At 47.9% G+C, this 24,949-nt stretch overlaps 1 protein-coding gene across 2 annotated transcripts in view; it reads left to right on the plus strand.

Annotated features, from left to right (window-relative positions):
* The window catches only part of PEX5 (peroxisomal biogenesis factor 5), a 28,199-nt gene extending 12,626 nt beyond the window's left edge, over positions 1–15,573 (plus strand). The window contains exons 8-16 of one of the 2 annotated variants that reach the window (XM_048503562.1): positions 887–1,009; positions 1,313–1,405; positions 2,330–2,449; positions 4,812–4,955; positions 5,225–5,295; positions 8,347–8,556; positions 9,022–9,187; positions 11,009–11,166; positions 12,780–15,573. In XM_048503562.1, the coding sequence (XP_048359519.1) occupies positions 887–1,009; positions 1,313–1,405; positions 2,330–2,449; positions 4,812–4,955; positions 5,225–5,295; positions 8,347–8,556; positions 9,022–9,187; positions 11,009–11,166; positions 12,780–12,981 (1,287 nt within the window). In that variant the 3' untranslated portion in view covers positions 12,982–15,573. The remainder of the gene's footprint in view (positions 1–886; positions 1,010–1,312; positions 1,406–2,329; positions 2,450–4,811; positions 4,956–5,224; positions 5,296–8,346; positions 8,557–9,021; positions 9,188–11,008; positions 11,167–12,779) is intronic. The other variant, XM_048503563.1, reaches the window with a different exon arrangement.
* Positions 15,574–24,949: the final 9,376 nt, after the last annotated feature.

Below are 24,949 nucleotides of genomic sequence, written 5' to 3' on the forward strand. Positions count from 1 at the left end.
GACTTGTCGCATGTGAATTGGTTTAGGGCAAGGGTCTTCAAACTATGGCCCTCCAGATGTTCATAGACTACAATTCCCATGAACCCCACCACTTGACCATGCTGGCAGGGGCTGATGGGAATTGTAGTCCATGAACATCTGGAGGGCCACAGTTTGAAGACCCCTGGTTTAGGGTTTTCCCTTTTTGTGTATATGTGTGTGTTTGTGTTCCAGACTCATTGATGTTGTCCACTACATGTATGGTTTATATGTTTCAGGATATATATGTTTTTTAAAGATTTTCATTCAACTGGAGGTTTTAATCCTGTATTAGAGCCAGACAGGGGTATTGTTTGCTGTTGATATTCGTACTGTCTTAGGCTCCGCTTTGTATTTAACTAGCCCAAGGTCGCCCAGCTGGCGTGTGTGGGAGTGCACAGGCTAATCTGAATTCCCCAGATAAGCCTCCACAACTCAAGCGGCAGAGTGGAGAATCAAACCTGGTTCCTCCAGATCAGAGCGCACCTGCTCTTAGCCACTTCTCTTAGCCACTACGCCACTCCTGCTCCTGCATAGGGTATCTAAGATCCCCTTCGGGGATTGGGCGGTATATAAGACTGATAAATAAAATAAATAAATAAATAAGATGAGTTTCTGGCAGGCCACTTCTGGGCTCCCCACCCCGACCTTGTTTTTGCAACGAACACCCCCAGTTCTAGCTGATTGGGGGCCTTAAAGCCCCCACCACTTAGTCCCCTGTTCTTTCTGCCTGAGTCCAGCTGAATGACTGTCTCTCTCCTCCTCATTTGGCTCTGCCCAGCGTAGGGTCCGGGGTCATCCAAAGGGCAGTGAGAGCATCACAGCCGACCGGTGAAGCCCTCTCCCTGTCTCTCCTTTCTTCACGCAGTTCCTAAAGTTTGTCCGCCAGATTGGAGACGGGAGGGTGTCCATCGAGGCAAATCAAGTGACCGTTACCCCCAGAGACCAGGATCAGGCAGAGCAATGGGCAACTGAGTTTATACAGCAGCAGGTAGGATTCCCGGGCTGCATGGTCTGTGTAGCCAATGAACTAGTTCCTTGACAGTGCCCCTCCAAGAGGGGGCGGCGGCAAAGTGTTGGGGTCCCGAACCACGAAAGCATGCCGACAAGTACCTAGGAGCAGAGTAGAACCTGCCACAGCTCATACGTACCCGTAGCAGTCTGACCTTGTGCCCTGAAGCCAGGTTTCAATAGTTGTGCGTACAGTCTGTGCTTTGCTCAACAAGGACAAAAGGTGCGCCTCCCTTTCAGAACGTTGTCCATCATATGACCTTCTGCCCTGCTCTCCTTGTAGAACGCCTCCGAAGCCTGGGTGGATCAGTTCACACATGCTGGGGACATGTTGGGTCTGGATGCCGAGTTCGAGCAAGCCAAGACGGCTGTAGAGGTAATTTGCTGTCAGGCAGGTGGGTCGTGAAACCCTTAGGGGGCAGGGCCTCACTCACTTTCCTAGGCAGGGTAGGGCACCTCAATAAGAGAACAGGGCAGGGTTGACCAGAGTCATGGGGGAAATGGCAGCTCCTTTGCGGAAGCGGCAAGAAGGTGGATGGTTTCTTCCTCCGGCTTGCCGAGACTCCTGTGGCAGCCACCCCAAATAATTCTTTGACCGTCTGATCACACCGAAGCCCCCAAATGGTGAGCCGCATGCCAACAGTGGAGTCGATGGAGGAATGCTTGAATGGGAGTCACGTGAAGGGACTGGGTGACTTGAGCCCTTCTCTTCAGCGAAAGCCGGAGAAGATCTCTCTCTCTCTCTCTCTCTCTCTCTCACTCACTCACTCACTCACTCACTCACTCACTCACTCACTCACTCACTCACTCACTCACTCACTCACTCACTCACTCACTCACTCACTCTTTGGAAATTTGACACAAGGGTAGGGCCTACCCAGTGGTGGGATCCAAAAATTTTCGTAACAGGTTCCTATGGTGGAGGGATTCAAACTGTGGCGTAGCGCCAATGGGGCTGGGCGGGGCATTCCAGGGGCGTGGCCGGGCATTCCGGGGGTGGGGCATTCCTGGGCGGGGCTGTGGCAAGGACGCAGCCGCTGCGCCGGTCCTTGGGCGGGAAACGAATGCACGCAGGCGCAGGCTGCCACACACGCCGGTGCTCCTCCTGCTAGACTGCTTCAAGTTCTGCGCACTACTGCTGAGAGGAGGGGCATAACTAAGGCAACAATCACATGGCAAAATCACCAATTAGTAACCCCCTCTCGGCACACACAAATAATTAGTAACCTACTCTCAGGAACCTGTGAGAACCTGCTGGATCCCACCTCTGGGCCTACCTGACTCTTCTCTTTTCCTTCAGTCAGATGTGGATTTCTGGGACAAGCTGCAGGCCGAGTGGGAGGAAATGGCCAAGCGGGACGCAGAGGCCCATCCTTGGCTGACGGATTACGAGGACCTTGCTAGCTCCTCTTACGACAAGGTACCAGTGCCCTGGTGATGCTGTCCGTGGGACTATAAGCCCTCGTTCTGTCTCTCCCCCCTCCCCTTTACCTTCTAGATCTTGCAGGCCCAGCAAGTAGTTGTCTTTTGGGAAAACGATTGTGCGGTGCCTGGAACTTATAGACTTTCTGTAAATAGAACATGACAAGAGAGTTCCTGGAAGGAACTGCAGAGTGGAAGGAGAGAGAAACAGGAAGCAATAGGAGAAAGAAGCCCTCCCCCAATACCTCGCCCATCCTGTATTTCCCCTTGTCAGCATTTACACACACAGACCTGTGGTGATCCTGTTTCCTTTAAGCATGTTTCCTCAGCAGGAGGAAGAAGAGGGGTTTGGACTCATACCCTTCCCCCTCACTTTCTCTCCTATAAGGAGACTCAAAATGGCCTCAAAGGAACAGCAGTGGCGTAAGAGGTTAAGAGCTCGTGTATCTAATCTGGAGGAACCGGGTTTGATTCCCAGCTCTGCCGCCTGAGCTGTGGAGGCTTATCTGGGGAATTCAGATTAGCCTGTGCACTCCCACACACGCCAGCTGGGTGACCTTGGGCTAGTCACAGCTTCTCGGAGCTCTCTCAGCCCCACCTACCTCACAGGGTGTTTGTTGTGAGGGGGGAAGGGAAAGGAGATTGTAAACCCCTTTGAGACTCCTGCAGGAGAGAAAGGGGGGATATAAATCCAAACTCCTCCTCCTCCTCCTCCTCCTCCTCCTCCTCCTCTTCTTCTTCTTCTTCTTTTTCTTCTTCACAAGCTCCTTTCCTTTCCCCACTACAGACACCTTGTGAGGTAGGCGGGGCTAAGAGTTTTGAAGAACTGTGACTATTCCCAGGTCCCTCAGCAGGCTTCATGAGTAGGATCAGGGAAACAAATTCAGTTCACCAGATAAGAGTGCACCACTCATGTGGAGGAGTGGAGAGTCAAACCCGATTAGAGTCCACCTGCTCTTAACCACTACACCACACTGACTGGAAGTAGTGGGAGATAAAAGTCTTTGCCTGTTCCTTGCATTCTCTAGTGACTGGCTGCTTCCGGACCCGGTAGAGTCCAAAAGGAGTGAGAAGGGAAAAGTCCTTTTGCCTGACAGCTCTGTGAGGTTGGCAAGCAAAGGAATCCCTATGACGACTGAGGCTGAGATTAAGCTTGGGAGAGCCACTCTTATCCCACCTCGGTCTCAGGTCCTTTTCCCTCCTAATGACTCCAGACCAGCTGATTGTTTAAGGATTTATTGTAAAAGTTCAAAACGAAGAAATAAAACATAAATGCGTTTAGAGATTGCTTAGCTGGTTACATTCCTTTTGGTTCTTTGTCCCCATTCCGGGAACCCATGGCCCAGAGATGCTTCTCTGACCACATCTCAAGATGGAATTCAAAAACCTTTGTTTTCCCCTTTTCAGGAAAACTCTGTTCAGGCCACCAGGTAACTTAAGCCTTTGAAGTTTCATCCTGGCACCTCTGCATAGTTTCCTGTCCTCCCTCCAGGAGATCAAAAGGCAAAGATGCTTTTCACAGTCATTTGTGACTTCCCTTTACTGTAGCGATAGCATCATTCCATGACAATCCCAATATCTCACTTGATGCCTGGCTGATCCCCTTGCTTAGCCAGTGCTGGTCTGTTCCTTTCCCTGGTCATCCATGGCTTCTACCTGTCTGCCCTTTTCCAATGTTTAGGATTTCCTTCCAGTGGCTTGAAGGAAGAGTCCATGTTCCATCCTTTCAACACATTGGTTGTAACTTGTTTTTCTGTGCGTGTACATGTGGCCGTGTGTGTGTGTAGTCTTAACCATTTCCTGGACTGCAGAGGTTTTCCTGCCAAGATAGGATACTGTTTCCTCTCCTGACACCAGAGACCATCTCTTGGCTTCCTTACCACCTTACTCAGCATAGCCACAGAGGGCCACAAATGATGATGTTCAAAGGGAACCCCTTCAGCCCTTCTTTCCTGCCTGATGCCGTGGGAGGGCCGCTTGCTACAGAGGGCAGAGTAGGCATTTGCGAGACTTGGGGGAAATCCCTGCTGAGTCTAAAGGTCTTGTCCAAGCCTTTCTCAGCCTAACTCGTTTTACAAGCAGCTCTTTGAGTCTGATGCCTCGTGACACCTTCAAGACGGGAGGGGCTTGTTTTCGCATCACCCCTCCTGGGTCCAAAGCAAGGTTGTCGAGGATCTCAAAAATTTTGGAGAGGAGGAAATGAGTCAACCCACCGCTGTGTTCCTTCCTCCAGCCCTTGAAAAAAGTAGGAGGTGCTGTTGTTGTTGTTGGTGGTGGGGTCCGTCTCTTCCGACAACAGAAAAAATATACGATACGTTTAGAAAAACAAGACACAAACTGTTTCTCGCCTTCTCCGATAGGGATACCAGTTTGAAGAAGACAACCCTGTCCGGGATCACCCGCATGCCTTTGAAGAAGGGCTGAAATGCTTGGAGCAAGGGGACCTTCCCAACGCCGTCCAGTTCTTTGAGGCTGCCGTCCAGCAGAATCCTGACCATATGGAGGTGAGTGTAGGAGAGAGAGCACCAGGTGCCATCTGCTGTTTGTCTGCCCTCCTACATCCCCCGTTCAGCTGGAACATGGAATATTGTTTGCCAATATTTTTTTTTTTTGCACCAGAGTGGGGTAAGGCCAGGGAACGCCAGCAGTGGGTAGTCGGCCTGTGTGTGTGCCTATAAAAATGTTTACAAAAAAATCCACCTGCAGTGTCTGTCCAGCTCTATATAGATTAGAAAGCTGGCTATCCCCTCTTCTCATAATATTTGTGTATTAGGCCTGGCAGTACCTGGGGACGACGCAAGCAGAGAATGAGCAGGAACTTGCAGCGATCAGCGCGCTCAGGCGGTGAGTTGTCTGCCTCAAGACAATCCTGGTATTGTGCCTTTCTTTGACTGCCAGATAGCCCTTGTCTCCATTTTTGTCGATAAAAGAGTCTGAAGATGTAATGCCACCTTCTGGACAGGCCCACATGTCAAATCTTACTTGTAAACCTGCCTTTCCCATGACGATTTTGGCTTCAGCGCCTCAGTCTAGCTGTGTAGAATTGTATTTATTATTATCACGATTTCTCTGGTGTCGTTAAGATGCACTTCTTTTTATACAGAAGCAGTTCCCAACGTTGGGCCTGTGGGCAACATGGCGCCCACTGACACCTTTTGTGGTGCCCACCAAGTGTTTTTAGAAAGTGGTTGGGGCCAGGTGGGGCTCCAGTCCAATACGGTTTCCAGTTGGCCACTGGCGATCTGATTGGCACCAGTAACATTGCTTCAGTGAGAACTATCACTATGGTATTGGGTATTATTCTCTTTCTCACTGCTCTTTCCCTGCATATCTTTTAAAATTACTTATTTTATGCCCTTGCACTTGGACTTCCTTTGTACGTGGCTCTGCCTCTCATGGCAGCCATTTTGTGGTTGACTCCTCCACCTATGATGGCCATTTTGTAGTTGCGCCCCCTACCTTGCATCAGAATTACACCTGTGTGTACAGACTCAAAAAGGTTGGGGACCCCTGCTACAGAGTAGCATATGGGGATGAGGTCTCAGGATTTGCTCACATTCAGCCTTTGAAACCCTTCTCTCTCTATATGTGTAAACCTTTTAAATGAATTTTATGAAGATATGTGGCTTATTTTCCCTCCACAATGGTCCTATTCTGGTAACCCTGTAGAGGATGGGTTGCCTGGCAACAGGACAGGAAAAGAAGATGGTGAACTCCAAGAGAGGGAGATGAGGTGTTTTTTTCCCCTGAGGAGTGGAGGATTTTCTCTGGAAGAAGGAATTCCAGAGAAGGGTCTGTGAAGCAGTGAGACAGGCAGAACAGCAGCCATCTTCTAGCATGGTCCTTTCCCCCACAGAGCTGCTGCATTTTCTATTGATACTATGAGGAATAATGAAGAGAGACCTCACCAAGCATGTAAACCTTCCTGGATTGTTTTGAGTCCACAGGTTTCTCCTTTCTCCCTGACTTTGTGACTCCTCTGAATCGCTTTTTATTCACACTGCTTAGAACAAAACTACCAATTCTACTCTCCTCGTTTTTCCTGATTTTACATAAAGGCTATGTGTGTGGCAGTCATAGTTCAGGTTATGAATGGGGCATTTGCAATGCTGTGGCGGCTAATCTGGCCATTTTAAAGCGGAAAGGATTACATGTACCATGCTTACTTTCCTAGCAAATCCATTAAACATTCGGTTCTGGTGGTTTTTCCGGGCTGTGGGGCCGTGGTCTGGTGGATTTTGTTCCTAACGTTTCGGCTGCATCTGTGGCTGGCATCTTCAGAGGTGTATCACAGAGAAAAGTCTGTTTCACACAATTCACACATGTGAAACAGACGTCTCTGTGTGATACACCTCTGAAGATGCCAGCCACAGATGCAGCCGAAACGTTAGGAACAAAATCCTCCAGACCACGGCCCCACAGCCCGGAAAAACCACCAGAACCAGTTGAATACGGCCATGAAAGCCTTCGACAATACATTAAACATTTCATTGTTCTAGCAGCCCAAATGGATCTCTGATATAATTTTAGGGTATGGAATTGCTCTATTTGGCATATTTCTGATATTTTAAAGTGTAAATGCAGAGATTTTCTACAAGCAAAACTGCAAATATACCTAACATTTGACAAAGGCCCTGGGCACCTGTCTTAATTTTTGCTATCTGAGACCTAGGGGAAAAAATGAAAGTTGCAGTGGGAACACAGATGTTACATATAGAAGAGAGTATATAGTTTGGACAGAAAGAGTCTTGTGCATTCACATTAGGTAGGGCTACTAGCATATTGGTATATCGGGTTAAACTTTACAACATTGAAGACACTGAGCTCTTTAATAATTAGACATATTCTAGCACATTAATTGTTGTCAAAATTATAAATGTATCCATTGCAGATGTTTTCATTAGTGTTCATTGATATGCAGTACCTGAGGCTTTAGGCTTTGGCCAGTAAACCTGTACTGTTAAAGGAAAGGAAGGTAACTAATACCATAGGTAGTTGTACATTTTGTTGTGAGTGAGAAAAGCCTTGTCTTAAATACATTTCATTTGTTTCAAAAGCAAACAGAAATCGTATGAGATTTTGTTCAGCGTTCTTCAAAAATTTCCAGTTTTTTCCACTGGAAAAATGGGGGGTGGGTGGGTGGCAAGTCATCAGAAAACAAAAGAGGGGAAAACTTAACCCCCCTTCCCCCCCCCCCCTTTTCCCTGCCTGGTACTTCCATTCCTGTTCATGACACACAGTTCCTTTCAATTGGCAGGTTTACTGTGGATCTGCTAGCTGGGAAAACCTACATTTCTTTTGCTTGTTAACTTTTAATTGTACTGCATTAAGAATTTCACGTGGCAGAGGGAGGAGAGTTTGGATGTGAAGCTCTCCCTGTCCTCAGATTTTGAGGGTAGGGAAAAGGTTTTTAAAAAAATATATTTAATTCAATTTCAATTCATTAAAATACAGACAGTTGTTTATGATTTGAAAAAAGAAGCAATACTTAAGTTTCTCCATCTAATTGAGGGAAAGGGTCAGTAGGAAAGATAGGAAGAAAAGAAGAAGAAAAAATAGTATAATTATCTTATAGTTATAGTTTAACAAATAGTATATAATGTCCAGGTATTTCTGCCTCCTCCGTCACTCCCTTCCCTCCTTGAAACGTACAATTGGAGATCCTTATGTTTGCTGTAGTTAAAAACATACATTTACAGGGAGCAATAATCTTCCCAGAGGGTAGGGAAAAGTTTTAAGCAGGCAGCGATCTTCCTCACAAAAGATCTCCCACATCTGTTGGCCAATGTGAATGTCCCAGGACGACTAAGGATACAAAATGTACTCCTCTCAGAAAGGACTGCTGTGATGTTCACGTGCTAACTGTTTTCCTTGCTGTCCATGATTGCTTCGCAGGTGTCTAGAGCTGAGCCCTACAAACCTCACAGCCCTCATGGCTCTGGCGGTCAGCTTCACCAACGAGTCGTTGCAGAAGCAGGCCTGTGAAACTCTGCGCGACTGGCTGCGCCACAAACCTGCTTATGCTCACCTGGTGGGAAAGGAGCCTACAGGAGACAGTCCGGGCCTTGGGCCTTCCAGGCGTATCCTGGGTTCCCTCTTAACAGAGTAAGTCTGGGGAAAGCCAAGGGAGTGTGGCAATTTGGGTGGCCAGCCTCAGAATGAGGCCTGGAGTTCTCTCAAATTACAACTGATCTCTATACTACAGAGAGTGGACTCTCTGGCATACCATAGAGTCCAGGAGAAACAGAAGTCCTAGAACCAAGGTGGTGAACCTTTGGCACTCCAGATGTTACGGACTACAATTCCCATCAGCTCCTGCCAGCACGGCCAATCGGCCATACTGACAGGGGCTGATGGGAATTGTAGTCCATAACATCTGGAGTGCCAAAGGTTTGCCACCACTGTCCTAGAATGTCCCTGCTGAGCTTCCTCCCATCATCAAACTCTATCCTCTGCAGGCGCCCCCTGCCAAATTTCCAGGAATTTCACAGGCTGGAGTTGCCAACCTTGGAGGAGTGGGAAAATTCTGATGTGTGTGAGGACACTGCTTTTCTCTTCCCATCCCCCCAGTTCGCTCTTTGTTGAAGTGAAGGAGCTGTTCTTGGCAGCTGTGAGAAGCAACACCTCTACTGTGGATCCCGATGTGCAGTGTGGCCTGGGGGTTCTCTTCAACCTGAGTGGCGAGTACGAGAAAGCTGTGGATTGCTTCACCGCTGCCCTGAGCACACGCCCAAATGTAAGAGAGGAGCAGGCTGGCTGGGAAGGAAAGGGGAGGGGGACAAGACCTGTGAAGTGGGGCCTAGTTCTCGCTGGCATGTTATTACTGAACCAAGGCCTTACCCCCTCAGCGATAGATGGTCATGCATGATTGAATGCGCCTTTAGACGGCAGCAACCTAAATCCCTCCTTTTAGAAGGCTGTCATATCAAGCAAAAGGCTACACTGAAACCCTTTACCGTGGGCTGCTAGCTTTTCTCTTCGAAAGCCAGTGTGGCTCAGTAGTTTGTGTTTTAGGCTAGGCCTTAGTTCAGATCCTCAATTTCCATGAGTCTTGGACCATTTATATATTCTCAGCTTCTCAAAGTTGTTTTGAGGATGAAATGCTTGAGGGGAGAATTATACACAACGTTCTGCTCTCCTCAGTGGGATAAAATGTATTTAGTAAGATATTTGGGTCTCCCGCACTATTTTTTTTTTTTGGCATTGGGTCTGGTTGCAGTGCCTTGTAGATCGAGGGTGGGTCACCATCTGGGTTGCTTGGCAACAGTCGAGAAAAAGAGGGTGTACCGCAAGGTAGAGAGTGCTGAGCTTTTTCTCTGGAAGGAGGAGTTCCTGAAAAGATGGTCTGTGGAGCATTGAGAAAGGCAAGTGCCAGGAGAGTGGCCGGTGACCATCTTTTCTTTTGCATAGAGTAGTATAGCCCTGCCTGCAGGGTGAAGTGGTACAGCCTAACACAAGATCAGCACACCTCAGTGAACCCTAGAGATGACAGCCTGACCCTACAGAATTTATTTAAATTTCTGGGCGTTATGATTAAAGAGGACTTGACCTGGGGCGTACAGACTGCTGTGGTGGTTAAGAAGGCCCAGCAAGGACTGTACTATCTGAGACTTTTAAGGAAACAACAACTGAATGGAAAACTCCTGGTGTCCTTTTACTGCTGTGCTATAGAGAGTGTCTTAACCTACTGCATCTGTGTATGGTTCTCCAGTTGCACAGTGGCAGATAGGAAGGCGCTCCAAAGGAGTGATCACTACTGCACAGAGAGGATTATCGGCTGCCCTCTCCCCTCCTTGGAAGAACTCTATAATTCCCGAGAGCCTAAAGAAAAGCCCAAAATATTCTTGAGAGACCCATCTCATCCAGCATTAACTCTCTCTTTTTTTTTGAACTGTTACCATCCGGCATTGATCTTGATAAGCATGGTAATCTATATCAAAAACTAGGACAAAGAGGCTTAGAGACAGCTTCTACTCTAGAGCTGTGGATATGCTAAACTCCACGGCTTTGTGTTGATGTGTTTAGGGCTGTGTAGGGATGGGTGGAGGAAGGGGAAAGTGATAATGGGGTATGAGTCTGAAATTGTGTGCATCGAGGAATGCTGCTGTAAATTTCGTTGTGCGTTCACAATGACAATAAAATGCTTATGCTTATGCTTATGTAATACTATTTAAAAGTGACTTTGTATATGTCATTTTCACAACAACCTTGTAGGGCCACTGGCGTACCAAGGGGGTTGTGCGTGGGGTGGGGGTGACTGGATCCCCGGACACCATTTCCTGGGGGGTGCATTGGGCAGCACGCAACTGTACCCCAGCCTGAACTCACTGTGGAGTTCAGGGCAGGGGCGCAGTTGAACGCCAGTGAGCAGGTCTTTCCCCATCTCCATGTGGAGATCAGGAGTGGGGCCAGCAGCCCCCGTCCTCGTGTTGGGCCATTTGCTCAGCTGACCTGGGGCCAGCTTTAAACTGTAGGATCAAGACTGAGCAGGGTCTGATCGGCTTTAGTTTTATACTGTTGGTCAGTTTTTGAAGTCTGTTCTTGGATCTGTTTCTAGGATCACCTCCTGTGGAACAAGCTGGGCGCCACCTTGGCCAATGGCAACCGGAGCGAGGAAGCCGTTGCAGCTTACAGGCGGGCCCTGGAGTTACAGCCAGGCTACATCCGCTCCCGTTACAACCTGGGCATCAGCTGTATCAATCTTGGAGCTCACCGGTGAGTAAAAATTGGTGAGAGATACTCCAAGGCACTCCAAGTGCTTGGTCCCCTTCTCACAAAGTGTGGGTAGTGGTATAACCACCATGACTTACAGTGGAACCATGGTTTTCGTTGGTAATCCGTCCGAAAAGAATCGATGAAAACCGAGGCAAACTTTTCCATAGGAATCAATGTAAATCCAATTAATCCGTTCTAGGCACCACAAAACGTACCAAAACCACATTTTTTGGTGAATAAACATAGTGTTTGATGCTGAAAACAGTAAGAAACAGTAACACTAGGACCAACTTCAGAGCTGTCCAAAGAGGTCTGTTTCTAACGCCTCTTTAAGATTTGTCTGAAATGGGGCAGTACATTGTCATTAAACAAGTTGCAGACACGGCCTGCAACAGCTTTGTCCGGGTGATTTTTCTCCACAAACCCCTGCGCCTTACTGCAAATCGATGAAAACCGAGGCAAATCAATGAAAACCGGGACAAATTTTTCACTGAAAACTGAGGTTCCACTGTACTGTCTGTCTTGCCTTTTCTCTTTCTCTCTGTTTCTGTGTCTCTGTTTCTCTGAGGCTATGGAGCGTGGTGTAGTGGTTAAAAGAGTGGGTGGATTCTAATGAGGAGAACTGGGTTTGATTCCCCACTCCTCCACCTGAGTGGCAGAGGCTTATCTGGTGAACCAGATGTGTTTCCGCGCTCCTACATTCCAGCTGGGTGACTTTGGGCTAGTCACAGTTCTCTTTGAACTCTCTCAGCCTTACCTGCCTCACCAGGTGTCTGTTGTGGGGAGAGGAAGGGAAAGGAGCTTGTAAGCCACCTTGAGTCTCCTTACAGGAGAGAAAGGTGGGATATGAATCCAAACTCTTCTTCTTTTTCTTCCTTCCCCTTAGTAAAAAGGTGAGATCCTGGCTTGTGTTGGTGGTCGGGAGTTGCCGCCCAGCATACAAACTGGCTTAACTGTCACCACAGTGTCAAAATGCTTGGACGCACTGCCGTTTGGAAACAGTTTTGAGGAAGGGACCAAGTGAAAAAGGTCTCCTGTGCATACAGGCCTGAGAAATGAGCTGGGAGGCAAAGCAGACTGGATTGGCCCTTAACCTAGGCTCATTCCACACATGCAGAATAATGCACTTTCAAACTGCTTTCAGTGCTCTTTGAAGCTGTGCGGAATAGCAAAATCCACTTGCAAACAGTTGTGAAAGTGGTTTGAAAATGCATTATTTTGCGTGTGCGGAAGGGGCCAAAGAGTGTGTACAAATATGTATGAACCTTGTTTCTGCTCACTCGTTACCTTTCTGGCCCCTCCCATTTTCATGAAGCACTATATTTCCCAGGAGCATCTTCTGTTACCTGTGCTTCCTACACTAGCTTTATGGCTTCCCTGGGGAAGGGATGCAGAGTCAGGATGGCAACCTCCATTTCCAATATATTAACCCCAGATAGTTCTGCAGCTTCAGGTGTGTCTGGGTTAGAGAGGTCTGGAGGACACCAGGTGGCACCAAGTGTGGATGGGAACCTGGTGACTGTTACCTTTGCCTGCCTTCGTCTCGCTTGGGGGGAATCTGTCTCTCTGGACCTTCTCCCATTGCCAATCACCTTGCTTTGCTGTCTCCACAGAGAGGCCGTGGAGCACTTCCTGGAGGCCCTGCATATGCAGCAGAAGAGCCGGGGACCACGAGGGCAGCAGGGCGCCATGTCTGACAACATCTGGAGCACCCTCCGCATGGCCCTCTCCATGCTGGGCCAGAGCGATCTATATGCGGCGGCCGACGCCCGAGACCTCCCAACCTTGCTGCAGGCTTTTGGCCTGCAGCAATGACTCTGGGATGGGCTCCCCTGTGAATGCAGGATGAGCCCTTACCTGCTCTGATCTTCTTCCTCCCCCCGCCTCCCTCTAGAAATACACACAATCGGTCAGTTAGCCCTCCTATCCGCACCACAGGATTCCAGAGCAACTCCCGGCCTCTATTTCAACACAGGGCAAACCTCCCCTTGTTTTGTGTTGGTCTCATTTCCTCTCACCCCTGTGGTGTCAAGCTAGTGCAGCTCACTGGCCATGCAGGACTTCTGGGTTTGCATTTTTCAAGAGAAGCAAATCCACTAATCCAGGAGGCATGCTAATCCGGGGATCATGTTGTTGACCCCAAACGGCCACCAGACATGCTTTTTAGAATGGCGGAGCTGCTGCTGTATAGCTCTGTGCTTCCATGGGGTGTCTGGGGCGGGGGGAGAGTTAGGACCCCTAGGTACTGGGGGAAGTGATCCGAGTCTGTGTGGTAAAATTACAGGGTACCAGTTGGGTGGGCGTGGTGGCACTCTGAGTGCATCTCCCTGTTTGATGATTCTGTTTCAGGGTTCTTTTTCAAAGCGTTGAATCATGATGTGAAATTCTAGACTTCCACCTTCTTAAGTGCTGCTAGCTTGAAAGGTGCAACGCTCAGTGATTGAAAGTATTTCAGGAAGCACAGGAGCAGCATACTCTCAGTAACAGCGCAGGGGGAAGCGTCAGCTCCCTTTCTCTTCCAGTGTGAGCAGGAACTTATTTAGAGGAGGGGAGAACCGAAGGAGCCAGCTGAGGGTTAACCAAAGCACCCTTGGGGTGAAGAGCAGTTGCTGTTGTGTCTTAATTAGCCTCAGTGGCAATGTAACAAACAAAAATACAGAGGAACACAGGCCAGAAACGAAGAACAGAACTACAACACAGATGCTGAAACATATCACACTGCCAAACGTTTAAACTGCATTTGTACGCATATCCTTTTTTAAAAATGTAAGAATAATTCAGGATGCACCATTGCAGTGGAAGGGTTTAAGCGTGTGAATTTGAAAAGTTACTGCTTTTTTGCATGTCTTGCGTACAGATAAGAACATCTGAAAGCAAAGGATGTCCCAAACTGGTCAGCTGCCGTTTGAAGGTTGTGATTCTAGTAAGGTGGTTTAACATAGAGTTGACACAATTGATGATGATGCGATCCTTTTGGAAATATCAGGGGGGGTCTTTCCCATGAGCAGTGAGAACAGGTCTGTTGAGGAAGGGGAAATCCTGATCGCTCTGCGCCGCGCTGCACTCTTCTAGCACGCGAAGGGCAACCCCACAAGCAGGCAGCTCTCACAAAGAGCCTGTCGAGGGGTCGCCAGGGGGTGGAGCATTTAGCTAAGCCAATGGGCCGGAAGCCTCTCCAGTTCTTTAGAAGTTTGTATGTGGAATATGCTGGTTGGCACTGATGCTGTCAAGCATGCAGACGCTTAGAAATCTTCAACGGTGCTAGCAAGGGAGGAGGGTACCCTTGGATGGCCGCCTCCCCAGTTCACAGGTAGGTAGGACAGATGCAGATGGGTTGCAGGGGCGTTCAGGTCCAGGTGGAGGTGGACTTCAATCCATACCTGACCTGCCCCACAGCCAGGACCTTCCTCAAGCCTGTTTTATCCAAGTCTGTCCTTCTCCACTGGCTCTTCCAGTCGCATTTAAAATGCCAGTGCGCCTTGTCCCCCTTTTCTACGCCCTCATGCCTGACGGTTGCCTATCATGTTCAAAATTTTCCACTGCGATCTTGTGTCTTGCATTAAAGATGGTCGTATCTACAAATGCGGTTTAGATCCATGGACGCAGCCTCGAAGCCCGTGCGTTTCTAATTGCCCTTCGGCTGCTTTGTCCTTGTAAAGTCCGAGGGGATTGCGAGTTTTTTTTCAATCTTTGCACACAATCCCCTTCCTCGGTGCAATTGGCCTTTTAAACATGTGCATAATTTTTTTCCTGCTTTCTGCCCGCCTCTGCTTTTTTGTTTGACACACACCAAGCCCACTTTCCGCCTCGTTCCGGCGTTTTAAACTCTCTGATTTCTGCTGATTTTTCAGCAGCCGACGTCAGTAAACTGATGACGCGTTTCGAGTGCTTGGGACAGTTCGGAAGCACTTTATAAAATGCTGAGCATTATTGCTGTCTTGATCATTGCAGAAGTAGCAGGGAGGGGACCTGGGGCTGAGACTTGGCTAAGCCTCAGTTTCGCGGGGGCGTCTTGAGAGCTGCTGCAGAGCACCAGTTGAGCAGTTGTAAATGATTGATCCTTGTCAGTGTGGATAGCCAAGAAAAGGCAGGTGCTCCGTTCCCGGTACTTTCTTCCCTACCCAGTTCCTGCTGCAGGCTCCTTCAAGATCTGTGAAAATATAGTTCAGGGTTAGCCAAAGGCTCCTCTTAATGATCCTTTTGCAATTTTGTTCTTGTAAAGAAAAAAAAAGGGGGGGGGAAGGATTGGGTTTCTCTGTGCACAGGCTCACCCTTTCCCGTATAATTGGCTCTTATAAATATATGTATATGATTTTTGATGGTGTCGGGGGCGGGAGATGTTTTTAAATTGTAAAATATTTTGTACAAAATAATTAAACCTGCCAAAATAAATGTTGCTAGAGCATCGCCATGCTCCTTATTTCTACTTAACAGTTGAGTATTCAAAGGAAGAAGAAGAAGAAGAGTTTGGATTTATATCCCCCCTTTCTCTCCTGCAGGAGACTCAAAGGGACTGACAATCTCCTTGCCCTTCCCCCCTCACAACAAACACCCTGTGAGGTAGGTGGGGCTGAGAGAGCTCGGAGAAGCTGTGACTAGCCCAAGGTCACCCAGCTGGCATGTGTGGGAGTGTACAGGCTAATCTGAATTCCCCAGATAAGCCTCCACAGCTCAGGCGGCAGAACTGGGAATCAAACCCGGTTCCTCCAGATTAGATACACGAGCTCTTAACCTCCTATGCCCATGGTGGCGAACCTTTGGCACTCCAGATGTTATGGACTACAATTCCCATCAGCCCCTGCCAGCATGGTCAATTGGCCATGCTGGCAGGGGCTGATGGGAATTGTAGTCTATAACATCTGGAGTGCCAAAGGTTCACCACCACTGTCCTATGCCTTTGCATCCCCTCCCTGACTGACAGATCACAACTTCAACAGGCTTGTCTTCCTTTACAGTTATATGTAGACCTGGGAGCTGGAAGGGGCCATACAGGCCGTTTAGTCCACCCCCCCCCCCAGCCCCTCTCATCCTGGAGCATCCCTGACAAGTATTTGTCCAATTGGTGAGGGAGGCCTCAGCAATTCTCTATTCAACCAGTTCCACTGTTGAGTAACCAGTTCCACTGTTGAGTAACTCTTCTTGTAAAAGAAAAAATCCTGGTATCGGGCTGGTACCTTCCTGCTGGTAGCTTAAACCCATTATTGCGAGTCCTGTCCTTTGCTGCCAACAGGAACAGCTTCTCGCCCTCCTCTAAGTGACAGCCCTTCAAATACTTAAAAGAGAGCTACGGCGACCTCCTCTTGTCCAGAATAAACATGACCCTCCAGCCTTTCAGTTCTGGTCGCCACATCTCAAAAAGAATAGCGAAGAGATGGAAAAAGTGCAGAGAAGGGCAACGAGGGTGATTGAGGGATTGGAGCACCTTCCTTATGAGGAGAGGCTGCAGCGTTTGGGACTCTTTAGTTTGGAGAGGAGACGTCTGAGGGGGGATATGATTGAAGTCTATAAAATTATGCATGGGGTAGAAAATGTTGACAGAGAGAAAATTTTCTCTGTCTCACATTACTAAAACCAGGGGGCATTCATAGAAAATGCTGGGGGGAAGAATTGGGACTAATAAAAGGAAACATTTCTTCATGCAACGTGTGATTGGTGTTTGGAATATGCTGCCACAGGAAGGGGTGATGGCCACTAACCTGGATAGCTTTGAAAAGGGCTTGGATAGATTTATGGAGGAGAAGTCGATCTATGGCTACCAATCTTGATCCTCCTTGATCTCAGATTGCAAATGCCTTAGCAGACCAGGTGCTCAGGAGCAACAGCCGCAGAAGGCCATTGCTTTCACATGCTGCATGTGAGCTCCCAAAGGCACCTGGTGGGCCACTGCGAGTAGCAGAGTGCTGGACTAGATGGACTCTGGTCTGATCTAGCAGGCTAGTTCTTATGTTCTTTCCTTTCAGGGTTTGGTCTCCAGAGCCCCAATCATTCTTGTTGCTTTCCTCTTCCCCCAATCCATTCTCTCGACATCCTTTTGGACGTGAGGCCTCCAGAACGGCATGCAATACTCCAGCGTGGCCTGACAGTGGTACAAAAACCACTAACATCTTGCCATTTGGATGTCAGTCCAGACCAGCTGTTCCCAAACTTTTCGGTAAGGGGGGGGGAGGAAAGAGCACGCACATGCCAATAAAAATGGGAACGCCTCAACCCCATTGCTGTAGGCTGTGTGTCTCATTCTGGGTTGGGGCCCACCAGTTGGGAAGTGCTAGTCTAGACTACGCTGTGGCAGAAGCAGAGAACGCTTACTGGATACGCAGCTTGCACACGTCTTCGCTCTTTGCAAAACATTTCAGGGGCTTTTAAGGGCTTCTTGCTGACGTGTACAGCAGTGCCCTGGCCGGTCTTTGTTGGGTGAACTTTTCATTTAAGACCCTCTTTGCACGTGGATGACCTCTGTTGGGGTTTTTACTGTCCTTTTTTTTGGAAAAATTGCCTTGTCCTTAATTTCAATATATGGTTTCTTGGGTGTTCAGACCATTTAAGAAGACAATTTCAGCTGGTCCCGTTTCTCCTTCTGACACTATCGTGACAAGCTGCATCTGCTGCCCCTCCTGATAGGCAAAGATCAAGTTCTCTGTTGCCCTCGGACTGTCAACTTACAACATTCTGGTTGGCCTGACAGGTTTGAACCGCTACACTTGAGCAGCGAAACCGAGACTGCCGCAAAGTATTTTGGATTTGCTCGTGTTTACCAATGAGCACTTCAACTCTGTCATTGTAGACGGCTTGGGGTCACAAATGGAAGGGTGTGTTGAATGGGGGAAAGAGTGGGTGAACACGGGGCTCTTACAGAACTGTGCAGAAGAGTGGACAGCTATAGATGCTTGGGAAGGAGCTGGAAAAACCGAGATGCCTCCAGTCTTCTCACTGGTAGGCTGACTTTCTTTATGGCTTGTCCTCTCCTGTCCCTTCACTGGTCTTGCTCTTGTGCCCTTCAAGGGACAGGGAGTAATTTTAAGTCCTCAACTAGGCCCAGAGTTTTCTTGGCTTTGGCCTTAGCCAATGAAATGCTCTGTCAGATGAGACCCGAGTTCTGCGGGATTTACTACAGTTCCACCTGTAAGATGGGGATTTTCTGCCAGGCCTTTGGTTGAGGGCAGTAGTGGTATCCATCTTCCTTGCCAAATGGAGGTAATTAGAACGTCTGTTGTGTATTGCTGGCCGAAAGCTGCACTGAGCCTGAAGGGCAGCCAAGAAGAAGAGGCAGCGGCAGAAGAAGAAGCAGCAGCAGAAGAAGAAGCAGCAGCGGCGGCAGCAGAAGAAGAAGCAGAAGCAGCAGAAGAAGAAGAAGAGGAGGAGGAGGAGGAGGAGGAGGAGGAGTTTGGATTTATATCCCCCTTTCTCTCCTATAGGAGACTCAAAGGGGCTTACAATCTCCTTGCCCTTCCCCCCTCACAACAAACACCCTGTGAGGTGGGTGGGGCTGAGAGAGCTCCGAAAAGCTGTGACTAGCCCAAGGTCCCCCAGCTGGCGTGTGTGGGAGGGCACAGGCTAATCTGAATTCCCCAGAGAAGCCTCCACAGCTCAGGCGGCAGAGCTGGGAATCAAACCCGGTTCCTCCAGATTAGATACACGAGCTCTTAATCTCCTACGCCACAAATGAATAAACTTCAGCTAAGTGGACAAACATCCCCTCTCCATGGGTCAGGTTGCTCCTCAGAGGCAGCAATGAAAGAGGAGAAATAGGGAGCCTGTGGTCCTGACACGGGATAAAGGGCAGAGTCTCCGGTGGCGATGGTGTTGGGGTCCAGAGTGTTCACATTCTTACCAAGGGGCAGAAAACTGCAAAGGGGGAGGTAGGCAGCAGGAGCTGAAGATTATCAGTGGCTCCCCTCAGGCTGCTCCCAGGTCTACAGATTCCCCACAGAAGGGGGCATGCCCATTTTGGTGCCCACAGGGCCACTCTACTCCTTTCCCCTACTGCCCTGGTCCAGATTCCTCCTATCAAAGCTAGGCTACAAAGCATTGGGAATATGGAGGATAGAGTTCTGAGTACAGGTTCTTCAGCATCAATGTGGAGCAGGGAAGGGGATGAGTATAGTTCTCCCTGCCACAAGAAGACACGCAATCCCCTCAGGACTGGTGTGTGTATGTCTTGCTACAGGAACCAAACATGGTGACTACAAAAAGACACGCAATCCCCTCAGGACTGGTGTGTGTATGTCTTGCTACAGGAACCAAACATGGTGACTTCTGTGGAACCCAAGAGTTTCCTGTAGCAGTCTCTGTAGCTGGTGGTAACTCAGTCCTCTGTGGAAGTATTTTGCAGTCTTTTAATAAGAACTAGACCCACTTTGACCCTGGAACGTCTCTGGCATCTGATTTAAAGAGAAGAATCATGACCAGGACTGCCAAACTCCTGGTGGCACCTGGAGATATCTCATTATTCCAATTCATCTCCAGATGACCAAGATCTGTTCCCTCTGTGGGGAAACAGTTGCTTTGGGAGGTGGACTGTATGACATTATACCTCTCCCCTCCCAAAACACCAACCTCCCCATATTCTACCCACAAAATCTCCAGGAATTTCCCAAGCTGGAGTTGGCAACCCTCATCATGACAGTTTTTGCTCTGTTGAATGTCCTGCCTGAATCAATTTGTTTTGGCTGTGAGGAGATCCCAGTTCTACTATAACTTACTTAGATCCTCCCCTGCTAAGTAGCATATCGGGCAACAAATGCTCTCTAGTAGTTCCGGTCTTGGGCGAGGATTTCAGCCCAAGTTCGGTGTCTTCAGATGTTGCTCAAATTTTCTCCTCCAGGTTTTTTGGGGGCGTACCCACTGTTGTTTGGCATCGGAAGGTATCCACCTCATTGCTGTCTTTGGGATCTGACCGTTCTCTGATTTTCTCTGCTAAAAACATGAATATCCCTACTTTGAATGTAACCTCAGCATACACGTCTGCCATCAGAAAGCAAACTTTCTCTTCCTCACTACCTGTCAGGCCTGACAGAATATCATTGATGTATTCGTTGCGGATAGCAGAGTAAAAAGGGCAATGAAGTGTGTAGTGTATTATGTCGTCACTCTGATTTAAACTACATCTGCATACACGTAGCTCTTTGGGTGTTTTATCATATCTCCCCAGTAATTGTTCTGATTTAAATGTCTGATATCTCAGGGAAGTGAATGATTTCCTTAGGTTTGCTTCCTTGAGATTTGTGAGATATCGTGCGTAACATTTGTTCTTTTTGACGCAGGAGAACCATGGGGAGTATTTCTGAATGGAAGCAAGTTGTTTGTCTTGTAGAGCATCTCTACTATAGAGCCAGTCACGAATTTTGCTAGCCTCCCATCTATGAATAGTTTTCAGATCAGGAATTTCGTAAAGAGCTAATATGGGAGAAATTTGATCCTCCCCCCTGTTTGTTCTTGTCATGTGTCTATAGCTCGGATTTACTAATTGGTTGGACTTTAAGAGTTGCCAAGGTTTTATGATACAAAAGTATTCTTACATGGATTCTTGTTCTGATGGAGGGTAGCCCTACTTCCATTCGGAGCATCGGGGCAGGGGTGGAAGGCCAGTCAGTCAAAGTCTTCTGTGTGCAACAGTGGTGTAGAGTTTGCTCAAGCTGCTCCTTTGAAGCACCTCTTTGTTGGTGATGTGGTCATAATAACGGATCTCCAGGATTCGGCACAGACACTTCTGTTGGAAGACATTGAGCCTGCTGTTGATACTTGTTGATGCCTTCCAGGAGTGGGGGAACTCCACCTGGAGGACGCACCACGCCCTGCCGTCCGTCCCCACCCCAGAACACCATGCCACGCCATGCCGTGCCCTGGAATGCCCCCGCCATGCCACACGCCCGGGGCGTCATGCCCCACCTGGCCACGTTGGCGCTACGCCTCTGATACCTTCCAGGTCTCGCTTGTGTAAATGGCTGTCAGGATCACAGTAAACAGATGGCAGCAGTTCGGGCAGATCTTGTTAATTCTCCGAAAAGCTCTATTATAGCTGAAATTATTTAGCACGTGGGCTACCAGAGAAAGGGGCAAGGGACTGCAGTGTATTGTCCCAGCCATGAATTGGAAAGGCTCCGCTTCGAATCCTGGAACCCGGAGTTCAAGCTCCCACTGTGTCCTGAAGTTCACAGCTGATCTCGAGCCTACCTTACAGTATTGTTGTGAGGATAGAAATAGGGATGGGGAAATCATAGGTGCCATCCTGAGCTCCTTGGAGCTAGAATGGGGTAAAACAGAACTGCACGGCTTGAATTACTGTTCCCCTTTTCAGGCCTGCTGTCAGCGCAGTACTGGCCAACCTTATAGGGCTGTCATAAAACTTTGAGGCTAATGTATGTGAAGCACTTTGAGAGCTCAGAAAGCATTTTTTGCTACTGTGCAAACATGGAGGGATTTTAAACCGTTTTCCCTCCAATAGAGGCAATTAAATTTCAAGAAATCTCTGTAAGGTAGGCTGACCAGCCGTCCCGCTTTTGGCGGGACTGTCACGCCTTTAAACAATTTGTCCTGCAACCCGCAGGTTCTGCAAATTGTCCTGATTTTTGGGAGGCTGCTGCACTGCCTTCTGGGGCGCAAGGCAGTGCGGCAGCCTCCTGTGCGCCCGGCCGCAGGAGCGCACTGCCTTCTGGGGCTTGCTGTGACAGGGCGGCAAACGGCAAGCCCCAGAAGCCCGTGCGCTCCTGCGGCTGCGCACACACACGCACGCAGCCGCTTCCCCCGTCCTGGATCACAAAGGTGACCATTTGGTCACCTTACTGTAAGAACATCCATAATTTAGGGCCTGACAATATTCTCTCGATTATAAAGGTTTGTGCTGAAACCAGCCTTGTCGGGTCTTGTACTTTGGACTTGTTTTTCAGCCTCAAGGCCAAGTTTTTAAATAATGAGTAACTGCAAACGAGTGCTTCTGAATTAGCATTGCAAGTGTGGACGGCACTAAGCAGGCCCACCTTAAATCCTAGACGAGGCCCTTTGTAATTTGAGTCCTCGAAAGGTATACATTCTCATCTGGAAACAAACCTTCTTTCCAGCTTCAAAGCACTGCAGGTGTGAGTTGAAGGAAAGTTTCTCAGCTACAGTCATAAGTAATACAAGATATAAATATTAGAATACCTGGGGCAGGAGGGTTGAATTCATAAGTTATGAGGGCCAGATATGACACAAACGTGACTTGGCCAAGACTGGGGTGCTGTGTGGTTTCCGGGCTGCATGGCCGTGTTCTAGTAGCATTTTCTCCTGACGTTTCGCCTGCATCTGTGGCTGGCATCTTTAGAGGATCTGCTACTAGAACACAGCCATACAACCTTCTTTCCAGCTTCAAAGCACTGCAGGTGTGAGTTGAAGGAAAGTTTCTCAGCTACAGTCATAAGTAATACAAGATATAATTATTAGAATAACTGGGCAGGAGTGTTGAATTTATAAGTTATGAGGGCCAGATATGACACAAACGTGACTGGCCAAGACTGGGGTGCTGTGTGGTTTCCGGGCTGTATGGCCATGTTTTAGTAGCATTTTCTCCTGACGTTTCACCTGCATCTGTGGCTGGCATCTTCAAAGGATCTGCTACTAGAACACAGCCATACAGTCTGGAAACCACACAACACCCCAGTGATTCTGGCCGTGAAAGCCTTTGACAATACACTGGACCAAGACTCTTCAGGACATATTGGGAGCAGGGAAGGGGTTTGCCTCAGCTGATTCTCTAATCTGATAAGACCCCTCAAGGGGTCAGGTGTGACCCCCAGGCCACCCTGAACTAGGATATACAGGAATAGGGCAAAGGCTTTTAAATAGGGTCTGGTGATATTTTTGGTATTCTATTAACGTTGGGCTTGAAGGGAGGGAGAGAATATCTGTCATAAACATTTCCTATGTCCCACCTCTTTGACCATTTCAGTCGAGAGGCACTGTTTGTGAATGCTTCCAAAATGGGGCCTTTTCAGACAATAAACCTCAAAGCTCAGACCAGATTGGGGTTTAGAAAAATTCTGCATTGCGTAGATACGTTGGAGGAGGAGAGTGGTTTATATAGTGGTCACTTTAGCAAAAAATAACCCCTTTGAGGTTGATGGGTGTCATGGAAGATGCTATCGCTACAGTAAAGGGAAGTCACATATGACTGTGAAAAGCATCTTTGCCTTTTGATCTCCTGGAGGGAGGACAGGAAGCCATACAAAGGTGCCAGGATGAAACTTCAAAGGCCTAAGTTACCTCGTGGCCTGAACAGAGTTTTCCTGAGAAGGGGAAAACAAAGGGTTTTGAATTCCATCTTGAGACATGGTCAGAGAAGCATCTCTGGGCCATGGGTTCCCGGAATGGGGACAAAGAACCAAAAGGAATGTAACCAGCTGAGCAACCTCTGTGCATTTAAGTTTTATTTCTTTGTTTTGAACTTTTACAATAAATCTTTGAACAATCAGCTGGTCTGGAGTCATTAGGTGGGAAAAGGACCCGAGATGGAGGTGGGATAAGAGTGGCTCTCCCAAGCTTAATCTCAGCCTCAGTCGTCATATGGTGGCAGCGGTGGGATAAGAATGACTCTCCCAAGCTTAATCTCAGCCTCAGTCGTCATAATGGGAGATGTAGAGCATTGTAAGCCAGGGACATGCATGCTCTGAGGCATCTGAATAAGTTTTATAAGGATGACATCTTTCCTGTGTTGTTGGGAAGAACGTGATCGACAGGAACCCAGAGGTATGAACTGATTTTGGATTATATGAAAATAGACGGGACTATCCAGTTACCCGAAGGACCTCTCTTGGAGGAAGTATGAGAAGGCATGGACCCCCTTGATTACATATTTAGAAAAAAACACAATATAAAATTATTTAGTAAGGTGCAAGTTAATAATATATTACCGTGTTTCCCCCAAAATAAGACAGGGTCTTATATTACTTTTTGCACCAAAAGATGCATTAGGGCTTATTTTCGGGGGAGGGCTTATTTTAGGGGAAATATGGTACCTTCACAATTCATTAAGGCAGACTGGCAGTCCCAATGCTTCCCCATCATGTGTGATGCAACCTGCATCCTCATTGGCAGGGATCACACCATCCAGATCTGTAACTATGGGTAGGGCTTATTTTTGGAGTAGGGCTTATATTTTAAGCCTCCTCCAAAAATCCTGAAAAGATAGGGCTTATTTTCGGGGAAACACGGTATTACACTATGCAATCAATATGACTGCAAGATTAACTTCTGCTAGTTCAGCAGAATATTAAATAGTTTTGGTTGTAAAAGATTCGATAAGGTAGTTATCTTAAGAATAACATAACAACATGATTTCTCTTTTATTACAATAACCTTTTCTGTTACAACATGTAATTGAGGATAAAGAACTTCTTTCTGGTAATGAGACAGAAGCCAATTATATATGGTGATGAATGCATAATTGACTAGACTAATCTGTCATTAATTGTGATTTGTGACTGTTTTAATTTTAATAAAGATTTATTTAATAAAACAAGCTTGCCTCTTGTGGCAGCTCAGCTCCACTTGGTGCCTTGGGACACTGCTCATCCTGGGACATCCCCGTAAACCACTCATAAGTGAGAGGCAGAAGCTGGCAATTACGTAGTTACTTCTTTATTTATCTAATGTATTTATACCCCACTTTTCTACCCAGTGGGGACTCAATGGACAAAACATATACCCCACAAAACACAATCACTCCACACTGTGCCATGGAGAGAAACACATCTTACTGTGACCTGCCTCTGAAGTCACCAGGCAAAATTTTATGAGCCAAAACTACCAAACC

The sequence above is a fragment of the Sphaerodactylus townsendi genome, linkage group LG07 (assembly GCF_021028975.2).
Source record: "Sphaerodactylus townsendi isolate TG3544 linkage group LG07, MPM_Stown_v2.3, whole genome shotgun sequence".
NCBI classification, from domain to species: domain Eukaryota; kingdom Metazoa; phylum Chordata; class Lepidosauria; order Squamata; family Sphaerodactylidae; genus Sphaerodactylus; species Sphaerodactylus townsendi.